Source organism: Colias philodice, chromosome 3, assembly GCF_061535455.1.
Source record: "Colias philodice isolate Cphi_HAF_F1 chromosome 3, ilColPhil1 Martin Lab GWU primary, whole genome shotgun sequence".
In the NCBI taxonomy this organism is placed as follows: Eukaryota; Metazoa; Arthropoda; class Insecta; order Lepidoptera; family Pieridae; genus Colias; species Colias philodice.
In genome coordinates, this window is record NC_143088.1 from 6,494,091 (window position 1) to 6,508,313 (window position 14,223).

The following is a 14,223-nucleotide window of genomic DNA, read 5'->3' on the forward strand; positions in this document are numbered from 1 at the left end:
ACCCACATAGTTCCCGTTCCCGTGGGATTTTCGGGATAAAACCTATCCTATTTCCCGGGGTAAAAAGTAGCCTATGTCCTTTCTCGGGTATCAAAATATATCTATATCAAATTTCATGCAAATTGGTTCAGTAGTTAAGGCGTGATTGAGTAACAGACAGACAGACAGAGTTACTTTCGCATTTATAGGTACTTAATATTAGTATGGATAAACTCTATGGTTCTATGGTTTAATGCTGCTTTCGTAATCCATTATCTAAATTGGTGGTGTGGGATAATTTCCGATTGGTTGAGGCACTTCGACAATTTTACAAAAAATAGTTTCTCCCACGGTTTTGATAGGACTGTTAAGCTGATAAATGGTAAGAACATGGACGTATAAAAAAAGACGGACGCCGTATTAGGAACAAACAACGTGAAGCCACCGTAGTAAGCTAGCGATCGTGTAAAGACAATGAACACGCACACACTCTCACCATAGTAAGCTAGTCGCCGCCATTACGTCGTGAACTACCGAAAAATATTTAAAATGCCGTCTTGCGTGGTTAAATGGTGTCGCAACAGTACAATTTTAAATAACAAAACACAAGGGATAACATACCACAGGGAAGCAAGTTATTTCTTTTATGTTTTAATGACAAAATTATTACGGCAAAATTTATAGAAAAAAATGCAGCCGCCATTGTCATCTGTTGCCATAGTGTTGCCATGGCAACATGGCACACACACATGGATGTGTCGCCGCCATTACTAGGCTTCACTCAATGTTTAGGCGATACTCCGTCCGTCTTTTTTTATACGTCCATGGGTAAGAAGAAAACTTTACGTTCGCGTTAAGATGCAGCAGCCACAAAACAAGAAGATAACTCATGAGTGGACTCTTACCATATTTGTGAATCATCTCATTATTTGAGAGATTTCCAGATGTTCGGATAATTTTAAAAGTCTGAATATGGCGTTAAATTGTTTTCTTAAGAACACACAAGTCCTTTGATTCATTAGGCTTGAAAACAAATGGCGAGTGAACAGCAAAAGCTTTTTTGCCTTTTCTGTATCGGTGCGGGCACGTGAGTTGCCACTGCGTATTTAAGTTGATGTCCTAAGAAAAATTTCTAGATCCTTCATCTCTAGATCGGTTGAAAGCAGTTTTATCGGAGCGTCGACGAGAAAACTACCATATTTTACGCAATTAACGTTTCTTTTCGATTTTGTGCTTAATATATCTTTGGCAGTATGTTGGATGAAGTACTTGATTGGACCTCAGGAGTATTTTTCCAATCAGCAATTGGTGAATACTTAAATAAAGACAGGTTTGTTCCACTTCGTTCACTGAAGCCACGGAAAGTTTTAAGTCTAATCTTTATATAAACAAGTCAATCAGTATTGAAGTTACAGAGAGATTTTCATTTACAGTCAGAGGTTGGAAATAACAGAGCTGATGGTCCAGATAATATGGTTGGACAACACATCGAGAAGGTCATTTATTATTTCAGACAGTGGCTGCGAGTTGTAGTTCATCTTAACCCATTGACCACCGAGCGGCCCGATCGGGCCGCGACACAATAGATTTTCTATTGTGTCTGTGATTCCGGGACTGAGGGATTAAACCCTAACAATTATTACTAATTTTAGATTTCCCACCAGCTGCATCATTGAAATAATAACCTAACATATTTATAAATCAGAGTGAAGTTAGATAGCTTTCTCTAACAATGCTTGCACAGCCAGTATAAGTCGAGCCATCTGGAGAGCACTAATATACAGTCATATGTGCCAATTTACACCTGAGTATACCATATATTGAAATAGTAACATAGTATAAATAAGTCAATATTGTAATTAAATAAATCAGACGTCATAAAACCTTTTCTCATTGTTTTGTTGCCATAACACAAAAATCTTTTGTTTGTTATTTGAATACACTTATTACAGGAATTACTGGATCAATTTCATTGTTAGATCAATCATATATAAGATTATTGACTACTAGCTGCGCTTCGCACTTTCACCCGCGTGGCTCTGCTCCTGTTGGTCTTAGCGTAATGATATATAGCCTTGCTTGAGAAATGGGCTATCTAACAACAAAAGAATTTTTCAAATTGGACCAGTAGTTACTGAGATAAGCGCGTTTAACCCCTTGACCACCGAGCAGGCCGCGACACAATAGATTTTCTATTGTGTCTGTGATTCCGGGGACTGCGGGATTAAATAAACAAACTCTTCAGCTTTATAATACATATTAACGTTAGAATATATAAAAATTCTAGGGGTGAAGTGGACTTGTTTGAGTATTTTTTCTAATTCTAAACGCAACAACATTTGAATATTAATCATAATATAAATAATTTTAATTTTATAGCCCATATTAATCACATCAACAACAAGTGCAATATCAAATCAAGATGCTTAATTAAAGAATGTGTACTTTACATACCAGCAGTTCTTTATATCTCATACCATTTTATTCTTAGATTAGTTAACTTCACTGTTAAATGTAACATGACATGCTCTAGATACACAATGTGATATGTTGCGACCTAAATGGCATAATCAGGTGACTCACTGATGCTATAGTTTGTCATAATACATTATATTCATATCAAAATCATTGTTACATCTGTTACAATATTGTTTTCTCTATTAGAGATTACCTAAAAACTGTTCCCTAAAACTTAATCCTAATAATCAGCTAGAAACAAATTTGTATTTCTAAATGCACAATCAATTTCTTTGTTGTTACACAGATAATCAGATTGATTAACAGCTGTGTTACAAAGCTAAATGTATATGCAGGTACCTACTATATCTATAATACAGTAGAACCTCGATAAGTTAAAGTTCAAGGGAAACACAAAATATTTTAAGTTATAGAGGTTTTAAGTTATCAAGGGTCTATCCATTTTTCACTGCTTCTATAGCTTTTAATTTATCAGCGTAGGTGAGGGGTGTTAGTTTTCTTTTTGGACTCATTTTAAGCCAGTTTTATCACACAGTAAGTAAAGTAATGTTTCCAGGGCAACAATCAAAAACTTATGATGCAAGTAAGTTGTTGTCATAAAGCTAATCGCCGCATAGCTTTGAAGAATTTCGATAAAGCAAACAATAGGTAATGTATTGTTTACGTTAACAATACATAGTAAACACGTGCAAGCAATAAATACCGAAACCTTTTGTTTTGACACTCTCAAAATGACTCATTTGACAAAAAATTTTATGTTATAGAGTTTGTGGAAACATTTCTTTAAGTTACTGAGGGCCAATACACAGATTATTTATTTAAGTTATAGAGGTTGCGTATTTTAAGTTAAAGAGGTTTTGGGCTCTGATGGGAAGGGAACACATTATTTTTTGAAGTTACAGAGGTTTTTATGTTACCGAGGTTTAAGTTATCGAGGTTCAACTGTATACATATATAGTTGTAAATGATATCAAATATTTTTCAACTATCAGACAACATTTTTTTAACTATATATGTAGTTAGGTATATAATTATGTAATTATTGATTTATATTCTATTTAGAGATGCTTTATTATTTAGATATATCTCCATAGTTCAAGACGAATTTTGTGGGTAGCTAAAAAATAATGTTTCGAGAAATAAAACGATGCGTCTTTCAAGAAAAAAGATAAAGTCTTTGTTTTCTTTGTTCTAAAAACCTTATAGAATTAATCTTATTTATTATGAATTACCTATGATTACCTTTCTTATTGCTCAAAATAAGTTAGAATTTATTGCAATTTTCAAGGCTGCCAAAATTTAAAATTCCCAAAAATAATATTATTTGTTTACTCCATGTTCAAAAATCCCTTTTTCTTTTTATAGATTTGACTTTACTTACCCCTGGAAGTAAATAAGATCATTAGAACTCCTGATACTAAAATTAACGTTCACAATTAGCTTCTTGGTTCAATAATATCAACTCGACAAGAACTAAGCGAATAAAATACGACGTAATAAATCGCTAAAACTGCATTTGTCGTGATGTTCGACGAATCATCGAATCGATTAATTTTTAACACACCTTGAATTTCCCAGTATGTATCTTATCCACCAAATTCACTTTTAGTTCACGACACTGTTTCAAGTCCACTTGACACTGTTCAATTTTGATCCATGATGATTTCAACAATTCAAAAACTTGGAACAAAAACAGCTGGCCGATACCAACGCGTGTTTTTTTTTTCGAAATAGCGAAGCTCACAAACACATTGACATTGTTTTTCACAATGGTAATAAAATGATGTGCATAAACCGATTATTAATACCGGTTTAGGTTTTTCTACGGTGATACTAATTTTAAATTTCATATATCTTTAACATTAATACAATTCCAGAATGAAAAGTAGTAAGATTTTCTCATCTCATTTATTTAAATATTAGGAATATCCTTTGGTACAAATTACATCAACAGAAAAATTGCAAAATAAAATAATTTCATAACTATATTTTTTCATCATTATTATGTAATTTTATTGGTCTTCTTGTAATTGGTCTTCTTTTTTAATTGTATCAAGCTTGTATAATATTTTATATTACCTATATTAATCATAATCGTAGGGAGCATATGCGTGTAATGTCACATTGACAACCTGCTATTCGAATATTGCACCGTTATCCAAAGTAATTTGTTTGTTATTTTTTCAGAATAGCTTCATTTTAGTTACCTGATCGGATTGGTTGGATAATTGATTAGATTATTATATTCGAGTTGGAGTCAGATATTGATCAGACATTACCTATTGTAATTAATTAATGAAAAACTATGATTCGCGGTAAGTGTGCATTATAAACAGTGCATATTATACATAATGGGCATTTTTTGTTTCGCTTAGAATAAATTTAGATCATTATATAGCAATAAGGTAGTTAGGGAAAAATTAAACGAAATGTTGAAATATCAATATTATATACACATCATTTAATGTAAAAACTTATTATTCAAGTATATGTAAGAAATCATCTTCATTTGATAAACACAAATTTTTCAAAATGTCTGATGGTGAGGGTATATTTTTTTCATCAATAGGAATAGAGTCAATTAGTTCTTCCAAATTTGAATCGTATCCTTTATCATTCTGCATAATATGTTCCTGAATTGCTATCATTTTATTTTTCACAATAGTACCTTCACTTGAATTTCCGGAAACACAATTGGAAATGATGGAAAAATTTTCCGATTCTAAATCTTCTAATGATAATTGTGCACTATTTCTAACTAATTCGGCATTTGCTTCAGATACTTCTACATAATTTGGTTTTTGGGAATGGTCAGTTTTTTTAATTGTATCATTTGTGTTGTCATGATCTGAATTTATTTTTTTCAATTTTTCGACTAAATCCGTTGATTTTCGTACCACCGTACCTGGCGGTTGAGCCTGACATTTATGTGTTCGTTGGGAAACCTGTAATAAAACAGCGTTTACTGCGAAATGTAATTTTCATCGGTTCATGTATTAAAAAAATACCTACACACCTTGTACCTAAAACTTTTTTCACATGCGGTACATTTATATGGCATTGCCCCAGTATGTATTCTTCTATGTACTAAATATGATACTCGTTGACGAAAACATTTACCTAGAAAATAAACAATTAAAAGTCAATAAAAGTTGCGAAATAATTACGCATTGTATGCATTTCATTTCGCAAATAGCAGGCAGGTTATCCGTTTTATTCGCTAAAAAAATAGAATTTAAAGTACCTACAGTTAAAGTTTTAAAATTCAATTCATAAAAAACATAGGTAAATACATACTACTTTCATAGAACGAGACTAGAAGAAAGAGTTAGACCAAGTTTCGTACGCGGTTGGAAAATTTTAATTTTGTATACCTATAAAATATATTTTCTCACCACAAGTTTCACACGCAAATGGCTTTTCACCCGTGTGTATACGTTGATGGTTATGCAAAGTAGATAATTCCTTGAAGGCTCGACCACAAAAATTACATACGTGTGGCTTATCATCGTTGTGATACAGAAGATGCTTGTGGAAGGACTGTTGAAATGTAAAGGTCTTGTTGCATTGCGTACACGCATACGGAGTTTCACCTGAACAGATTTTATATGCATCAAAATATATATAATGTTAAAACATTAATTAATATTGCTTATGTATGTCAATTATTCTTTATTTTTTATATTACGATAATTTTCTATTCGCCATTATAGGTAATGGCGAAATAGCTGAAATAGCTGGACAAGTTTCGATGATACTTTTATTGGAAGATAGCCAAATTTAGAAGGAATAATTCTTGTTCGATTATGAAAAATAAACATATTACTTATGACGACTTAAAAAAAATACGGCTCGAGGAAATCTCGAAAATCAGCTAGATTTACATAAATACTGAACAATATTTTGTATGCTGCTTTAGAACTGCGATAGCTTATACATTGTTAGTACCTTAATTATCTATCATATCTCTATTGTTTAATTAAAAGGTATGAATGTAATTATTAAAACCTGTATGAAGACGCTTGTGTTTTTTCAAGAAGTACTTAGTAGTGAAAAATTTATTGCACACGTCACATTGCCATTGTTTTCCATCTGTTCTTAAATATTCTGTTGGTTTCTCTTCTTCATTAGGAACATTTGTACCATCATTTTTATTAAAAGACTCTTCAGTGTTTGAATTTGTTTTATTCTTATGTGTAAATCCATAGTGTGCAACCCTTAAATGAACCATAAGAGACCCGCGCATTTTGAAATTTTTTGAGCAGAGGTGGCAATTATATTTTGTAACGGAATTATCTTTGTCTTCAAAGTTATGTATAATACTGTTGTGCATTTTTAAAATACCTTCATTCACAAATTGTACACCGCAAATGTTGCATTTATTTGCACTTTGCATTAACGGGGTTTCATTTTTTATTGTGGATGTAATCAATAATGGATTAGCAACCACATTATTAGAGCTAATAACAGGCATTGTGTTCAACGCAACAACAGGTAATTTTGGATATATTTTCACAAATTTTACTGGAGCACATGATGTTGAAGTACTTGGTTTATTTATAGCTCTACACTTTTTCTGTTTTTCCACCACTGTCAATTGTTTTTCATTAGTATGCAATTTTTTTATGTCTAATTCTCTGTCTTGTAATCCTTTTTTAAAAGGAATAATGCTGACATGACTAAATAAGTGTATTGTTAATTTATCCAAACCTGTCACCTCTTCTTGGCAGATAGGACACACAATGTTATGAGTCGAAACGTATATTAATCTATCTCTTAACGATTGCGCTGTATTAAAAACTCCAGTGTGTAAACATATAGGGCACGGTAGAGAAGCTGCGTCGCCACTCATTTTAACAAAAATATTTTTTAAATCACGACTATGTTAGTAAGATCCTTCAGAGTTAGCGTGATACTAATCTACATGCAAGTTATTTTGGGAAGATTGCGTACGTATATTTTTGGCAGCTTTACAAATAACTTCATCTTCACATTTCTGGCTACCTTTTGAATCGAAGTCCACACTTTTAATTTACTTAATCATTAAGTTAATAATAAAAATAGCTTGTTTACTTGTTTCAACGATCTGTGTATATAAAAGAAATGCGTGTTAAACAACTTATGACTCAAGAACGGCTGAACCAATTTTAATGATTTTTGGTTCGTTGGATTAGTGTACGCTTAGATTAGCCTATGAGATATATTATTTTATAAAAGGAACAAAACAACAGACAGAGCTGGGAAGAGCAGCTACTTGTTTATTAGAAATATTAATAATGGAATATATATAACATAATATTATGTAGAACGATATATTTTTATAATGGTTGTTAATAATTTTCTAAGCTATTGTAAAAAATAATGGGAGTAAAGAAATAAATCGAGTATAGAAAATAGAAATGAGCCATACTTGGCTAGAGATAGGATTTATGACCCGCATCTTCACAGCAGGAATATTTTTCTGTTATCTGAATTTAATACCTATATGTTTATTAAATTATATTAGCTCTCAATATATTAAGATACCATCATAAATTATACTCTATAATATTTATAACAATTGGAATCTAAATTACAAATACCTAGATTAGGTAAGACCAATAGTTTTATAAATGACTAAACCTCGGAGCAATTAACAAGCCTGGAGAAGTAACAATTAATTGAACGTTTCTTATATAGTGGCTCTCTTTTATTCAATACCCTAATTAGTGCGATAGAAAGAGACAACACACTGTTATCGGCTTGGCATTCAAATCCACATGTAGCCACTTTTTGTTCTAAAAAGGTAGTGCTTGCCACAAATTTATCGAATACTAAAATATCGATAAATAAAAAATTTGAGTTATAAAATTGCTTGAAGATAATTTAAACGAATCTATTTGGAATTATTCATATTTTACGATGCGTACTGACTACCTTGCATTGTATGGTAGTGGTATTTATAAAAAAATATTATTAGGTATTTCGGTTTAGGTTGTTTTTATGGTTTCGTAAAAAGGTACGTATTTTTTCCTGTTTTCATAGATTCATTCATAGAATTATACGAAACCCTTCGTGCGCGAATCTGACTTCCACCTGGTTGATCATTTTACAAATCAATAATCGTATCCTACTAATATTATAGAAGCGAAAATATATAAGAATGGACTCTTTCACGTAAAAACTACTGAATGAGTTTTTATGAAACTTTACAATTAAATTTTAATTTATACATAGTTTAAATATCAGAATAACATATAGGCTACAATTTACCGCGGGAAAATAACTCATTCCCACGGGAAAAATTGTTTGTTTGTTCCCAGAGAACACGCGGGGCACCTCTAGCTTAAAATAAATTTCTTCAAATAAAACAAATAAACATTTAATTTTTTTTTAACATTTTAATTCGATACTTAATTACCAAATTACAATATTTATTATTTAAAATAGATGCCACCGTAAACTTGTGGCACAGCATCTCTGCAAAGCACTTTACTTTTCTTCCCATCTGATTCGAAATGATTTGAACAAAGCCGAGAATGTTTTGAAGGCTTCCAATTTTCCCTGTGCTATAGCTTTAACCCAAACATCTTTTAATTTTTCTCAAGCCAGAAACCTGCAAATAACAATAAAATCCATACTTAAATACCTTTTTTTCTCCTAACTTAAAGCAGTCATTATTTATGAAGTACTTCGTTCCTACTCAAGTATCGATAATTGCACAACACTATGGAAGTTATATTTTGCATTTTTTCTAAAAACTAAGCTGATTATGATTTCATTTCAATGATTACGGTTAGATAAAACATAGATGATTATGAAAATAACGTAAATTCACTTATTTATAACACAATTAACAAAATAATTGATCAAAACACTAACCTGTGAAATGACAAATTCCTATCTTCATCCGATTTCCCAGTACTACGGCTTTTACAGCCGTAAACGACACAAGCCATGTAATCTTTAGTAAATTATCTTTTCAGAAAATAACATATGAAACTAAAAAACACGTTTTTCACTTCAAAAACAATAATTAAAATCACCAAGCGATGATCACCAGACTGGTGATCAAAACAAAACGAAAGGAGACATGTCATTTCAAACTGTTGAGCTGACATATATCGGTCCTCTTTTTTCGCATGACATTTTGCCATAAGTTAAAAGGGCCAAACTAGTGTTATTAATGTTCAATTAATTGTTACTTCTCCAGGCTAGTTAATTGCTCCGAGGACTAAACACTACACAACAGTTTTTTTTAATTTAGTTTTGCCCGCCCTAAAACGCCCTTGCCTATGTCTCGTCTTTATTTTTTTTAAATAATGATTACGATTTTACGATTTTTTTGATTTCTAAGTACTTTTCATACCTAGTACCTACTTAAACTTTCAAGTTTCGAAATGTCAAATCATGACATTGACGTGAGAATAAATATTTTGAATCCGTTGTTTGGGTTGTATTTTTATGTTCGATCAAACGATTTATGAATTATTTCTTCTCCGTTTACATTTTGGAACAACTTCTTAAATATTGAAAATGAGTGAGACTAGTACAAAAGTGCCAGGTTACATGGCCCAATTATTGGAAGAACTTGGCTGGAATCAAGGCACAAGGATTCCCTTAGCTAATCCAGACAACCAGAATTTAGAAACACTTCTTATATCAAGGTACAAAGCTAAGCACTGCATAATCAAACCTAATAATTCATGTACAATTTAGATATATTTTACATTTACGTGTTGTTAATTTTAAAAGTTTATTTTGAGTTTAATGTTATATTCAGATTTAAATTTACCTTTTTATTCACATTTTATAGACAAGAGGAAATACAACGCCTAAAGGAAGCATTAATTTTACAAAATCAAAAAAGATCTGATCTCAATAAATATAAAGAACATGTTCATACTGAATATCAGGAAAATACAGTAAGTATTTATTAATAATATATTTTCCCATGAGACATAAATGTCTTTTCAAACATTTATTTGCTGCATATTATTATTTGTATTTTAGCGTTTACTGTTTGCCAATAAGCAACAGTTAGAGCAGGAAGTGAAGCTGCGTCAGCTGTCTTGCAATGAAGCAGATCGCCTAGATCGAGATGTCATTGATTGTAACAAAGAGACATCAACTATTAATACAAGGATTGATAGATTACAGAGTAAGTTCTTTTTATCACAATTCTATAATTTTAAATCTATAACTTGCTAATATTATATTTAGAGGATAATTTATTTTGAATTTTTTTAAGAAACTCTAAAATTGAAAGAAAGTTAGAAATCGTCTTTTTAAATGAATAAATGTTTCAGCTAACATTGCAAAGCTTCTCAAGAAGGCTGATTCTTTGAAGAGTGAAGTGTGTGGGGAGCGTGGAGCATTACAAGAATGGAGGGCCGCTTTAGAAAGAAGCGCTGGTGATATATCAGCTATCGAGCAATTCACTAAACAAGATTTATCTAAAGCTAAAGTAATTGTTTTATGATCAATATAAAACACCAATTTTGTAAAAAAAATATCTACATACTCCATGTGCTTTTTTTTGTACTTAGATTAATTATTATTAGAATTCATGTGTCAAAAAATAAATTAAATTAATTTTTCTTCATTTTATTTTTACCTTAATAGTTTTATAAGGCTAGGAATTTAATCATACCAATTTTTTTTTCAGAATTTAGAAACAAAGAGGCAGAAATTGAAGATCGAACATGATTGTGTGCATGAGCGTTTGGTACAACTTGTGTCCAACCTTAGTGCAGAGGAAAGGGCATGTGAAAGGATTTCTGTTCAGGTAATTTATTTTCATATCAATCTCTACTATTGAAAATAAAGATTTGTTTGACTTATTGTTTAAAAATCAATATGTATTTAGGTTATGGAAGGTATGGAGCAACGAAAACAGATGATGTCAATGTGGACGGGTGCAGTTGAAAATTTACGGCAGCGGGATACAGATATACGTCACATCAGAGAGGTAAAATATTTAGCTTATCATTATATTTATTTTATTAACTTTTCTTTAACGTTTATTTTATTTATTATTTTTTTAACTCTTCTAGTATGTTATGTCATGATTCCCTTGAGTTGCAAATCATACCTACATAAAAATGAGTTTATATGTCCAATTTTCAATATGCTTTTTCTCAGTGGCATGTTTGATGGTTGTTATCTATATGTAGAAAAAATTATATCATAGGAAACTACCTCTATTGTTTTAATCAAATAGTGTTAAAATAATATAAGCTAATTGTTTTCAAATCCATATTCCAGGATTATGCTGTATTGGATACAGAAGCGAACAACCTAGCGGAACAGTGTCGCGACCAGCAAGCGTTCTGTGACCAGCAACAGGGAAACAATGCAGAAGCACAGCGAGAGAATATGGGCCTCGCGCAACAGCTGAGTCAGATACGGCTGGCGTATCAGGAGACGTTTGATGATAATGTCACTTTAGATAGTGAGGTATGGTGCTGAATATTATAATTTTATTGGAGAGAAAGAACTGTCATCACTATCAGAATAAATAAAGGATGTATAGAAAAGCTTTGTGTCATTTCCTTTAAAATTGATTGAAAAAATGAAGCTGTAATTTATACAAGCAAATTAATTATTTTAATTAATAACAGAGACTCTCGCCTTATATTTTTACTTATCCACTGCATGCACCTTCAAAATTCTTTTAAAATTATTATAATATGTATATAATAATTCAACAAAAAAATAGATACCTGCAAAATCAAGCAGTGGGACCTTAGACAAAAATAATAATAAATAAGTACTAATACTCAATTTTAAATTTATAGGTACAAAGTTTGCAACGTGTGTCCAGCAACATGATAAGTGGACTGGAAAAATTGCATTCCGAAAATAGACAACTTATGGATGAACAACATCGCAAGGATGTCGCACTGCAGGCTGTTCACAGTAAAGTTAGTTTTCTTTATATTATAATTTACTTTATTTACTTGGAAATAAATATTAAATTTATATGCATTATACCAAAAAAATTGTCATTAAATGTGTTATGTTCATTTTTCTTATATTTTATAGATCAAAGAACTAAAAGAAAAACTTCTAGAGTCCACTGACAAATCAAAAAGTTCAGAAAAACGGGCCAAGGAGCTGGAAGACATGCTGAATGTAAGATAAGATTTTTTATACTTCTGGAAATAATTACATTTATTTATTCCTTTTCGTTTTTTTATGTGTAGTGTTATTAACATTATGATTTCCCATTAGGAAGAAGAAAGATATGCAAGCCAACTAACAGTGAACCAACAGCGTGCCATGCACTGTTCATTTGTTGAACAGCAAAAATTATTAGCTCTCAAAAATGAAGAGAAGCTGTTTCATATGCAGCTGAAAGGTATAGATTAAAATTATTTAGTTTTAGCTTATTTTCGGAGCCTACGCATGATTTCAAACAAGATCAAAAAAATCCGTAAGAATAAAATAATAAATAGAATAGAAAGAATAGAATAAATTCGATCGCTCTGTCGGGTCACGAGTGGCTGAGTTGGTTAGGCATCCGCCCCGGTTTGGCGCGAAAGGATACGGGCTCGAGTCCCGCCTCGTGATCAAATTTTTTCTATTCTTTATAAATTTATATTTATAAATTTATAATATAAATTTATAAAGAATAGAATAGACTTTATAAATTTATAAATAATATCATGCTAATAAAAAAGTATTATAAATAAATATGTATATATAAAATATTTGTTTTCTAGCGTCGAAGGCTATAATGAGCAAACTGGACAGCAAACAGCGTAGTGTTGAAAGAAGTCTACAAAGTCAAAAGGAATCACTTTATGGTATTGTGAGTAGATCCTTTGTTATATTCAAACATAGGAATGAAACTCGACACCACAGTCATAATTTAAATACGTTTAAATTGTTGTTGTTTGCGGTATTTATTTTTCAGAATAAACATTCAATTAATTTTGATCAAAATTAAAAACAATTCACTTGCTATAACAAATAACCGACAATTGCAGTGTTACCAAGTCGAAACTATTGGTGCTCAAGTAGCTCATATGGAAGGCGCTAAAGCCGAACGTGAATGTTCAGCGGAGCTTGTTGAGAGAGAAAACAGGTTTCATTCTATATACAGTATACGCACTTTTGCACGCTATTTGCGTGTGTTGCACGTGCGAGCACGCATTTTGTACATGTTATTCGAGATTTTGAGTTATATATTATGTAATCTGTGTTGTTGTGTAGTATAAAAATGAATTAGAAGTATCATTCAAGGGAAAATTGTGTTCATTTTATACAATTATACGCATAAACAATACTATGTTATATTTGTTGCTACCATAGCAATGATGTATGAAAAATAGTAACAGTTTCCATTCAGTTATACCGCGAGAAACCACGTCGAGATCGCTGTCGCTACCTGTTGCTTTGTTACAAACAAACCTACAGTATTTTATATTGTCAATATTTCATAATGTAGATAGGTATCTACTATTTAGATAATAATATGTATAATAAAATCTAAATTTTTAATTGATATCAAAATGTATGGAATAGAACGTTATAGTTCTAAGTTCTAACCAAGTAATTTAATTTTAAATTTAATAATTTCAGACTTAAAGAGGTTCGTGCTCGTCACGCTGCTCGCGTGGCGACTTTGGAGCGACATTCCGGTAAATTGTATGATGACATGCGTCGACTTACAAGAGATCTTGAATTTAAAAGCGGAGAACATTGCAAGCTGGTAAGTACAACTAGGTTTCATATCGGGTGCATTTTTATTCCCTTAGTGTTAATTAAAAAAAAAGTATA

At 31.4% G+C, this 14,223-nt stretch overlaps 4 protein-coding genes across 10 annotated transcripts in view; 1 reads left to right on the forward strand and 3 right to left on the reverse strand.

The window, feature by feature from the left end:
- The window catches only part of ctrip (E3 ubiquitin-protein ligase ctrip), a 39,038-nt gene extending 34,828 nt beyond the window's left edge, over positions 1–4,210 (reverse strand). For 3 of the 5 annotated variants that reach the window (XM_089714425.1, XM_089714427.1, XM_089714426.1), the window contains exon 1: positions 4,022–4,210. The gene's annotated coding sequence lies outside the window, so the exon portion shown is untranslated. The other 2 variants (XM_089714428.1, XM_089714424.1) reach the window with 2 other exon arrangements.
- Positions 1–9,501, reverse strand: part of LOC149489688 (THAP domain-containing protein 1-like) — a 147,140-nt gene extending 137,639 nt beyond the window's left edge. The window contains exons 1-2 of one of the 2 annotated variants that reach the window (XR_016318319.1): positions 9,319–9,501; positions 8,086–9,052 (exon numbers count right to left, since the gene is read on the reverse strand). Coding sequence is in view for 1 of the 2 variants with exons in the window: in XM_089714495.1 (XP_089570621.1) it covers positions 9,319–9,395 (77 nt within the window). In the remaining variant the exon portion in view is untranslated. Of the gene's footprint in view, positions 1–8,085; positions 9,053–9,318 lie in introns of those variants that run through there. The other variant, XM_089714495.1, reaches the window with a different exon arrangement.
- On the reverse strand, positions 4,926–7,353 carry LOC149489698 (uncharacterized). Its single transcript, XM_089714972.1, has 4 exons — positions 6,466–7,353; positions 5,853–6,050; positions 5,474–5,577; positions 4,926–5,402 (listed from the first exon to the last, which is right to left on the reverse strand). Exons 1-4 carry the CDS (start codon positions 7,307–7,309, stop codon positions 4,935–4,937), a joined length of 1,614 nt encoding a protein of 537 aa, XP_089571098.1. The 5' UTR covers positions 7,310–7,353; the 3' UTR covers positions 4,926–4,934.
- Positions 9,502–9,859: 358 nt separating the features above from the next.
- Positions 9,860–14,223, forward strand: part of Ccdc39 (Coiled-coil domain containing protein 39) — an 81,471-nt gene continuing 77,107 nt past the window's right edge. For both annotated transcript variants that reach the window (XR_016318317.1, XM_089714450.1), the window contains exons 1-13: positions 9,860–10,103; positions 10,253–10,361; positions 10,450–10,597; positions 10,746–10,903; positions 11,105–11,224; positions 11,306–11,407; positions 11,704–11,895; positions 12,237–12,362; positions 12,484–12,573; positions 12,673–12,799; positions 13,164–13,252; positions 13,431–13,528; positions 14,026–14,155. Coding sequence is in view for 1 of the 2 variants with exons in the window: in XM_089714450.1 (XP_089570576.1) it covers positions 9,973–10,103; positions 10,253–10,361; positions 10,450–10,597; positions 10,746–10,903; positions 11,105–11,224; positions 11,306–11,407; positions 11,704–11,895; positions 12,237–12,362; positions 12,484–12,573; positions 12,673–12,799; positions 13,164–13,252; positions 13,431–13,528; positions 14,026–14,155 (1,620 nt within the window). In the remaining variant the exon portion in view is untranslated. The remainder of the gene's footprint in view (positions 10,104–10,252; positions 10,362–10,449; positions 10,598–10,745; positions 10,904–11,104; positions 11,225–11,305; positions 11,408–11,703; positions 11,896–12,236; positions 12,363–12,483; positions 12,574–12,672; positions 12,800–13,163; positions 13,253–13,430; positions 13,529–14,025; positions 14,156–14,223) is intronic.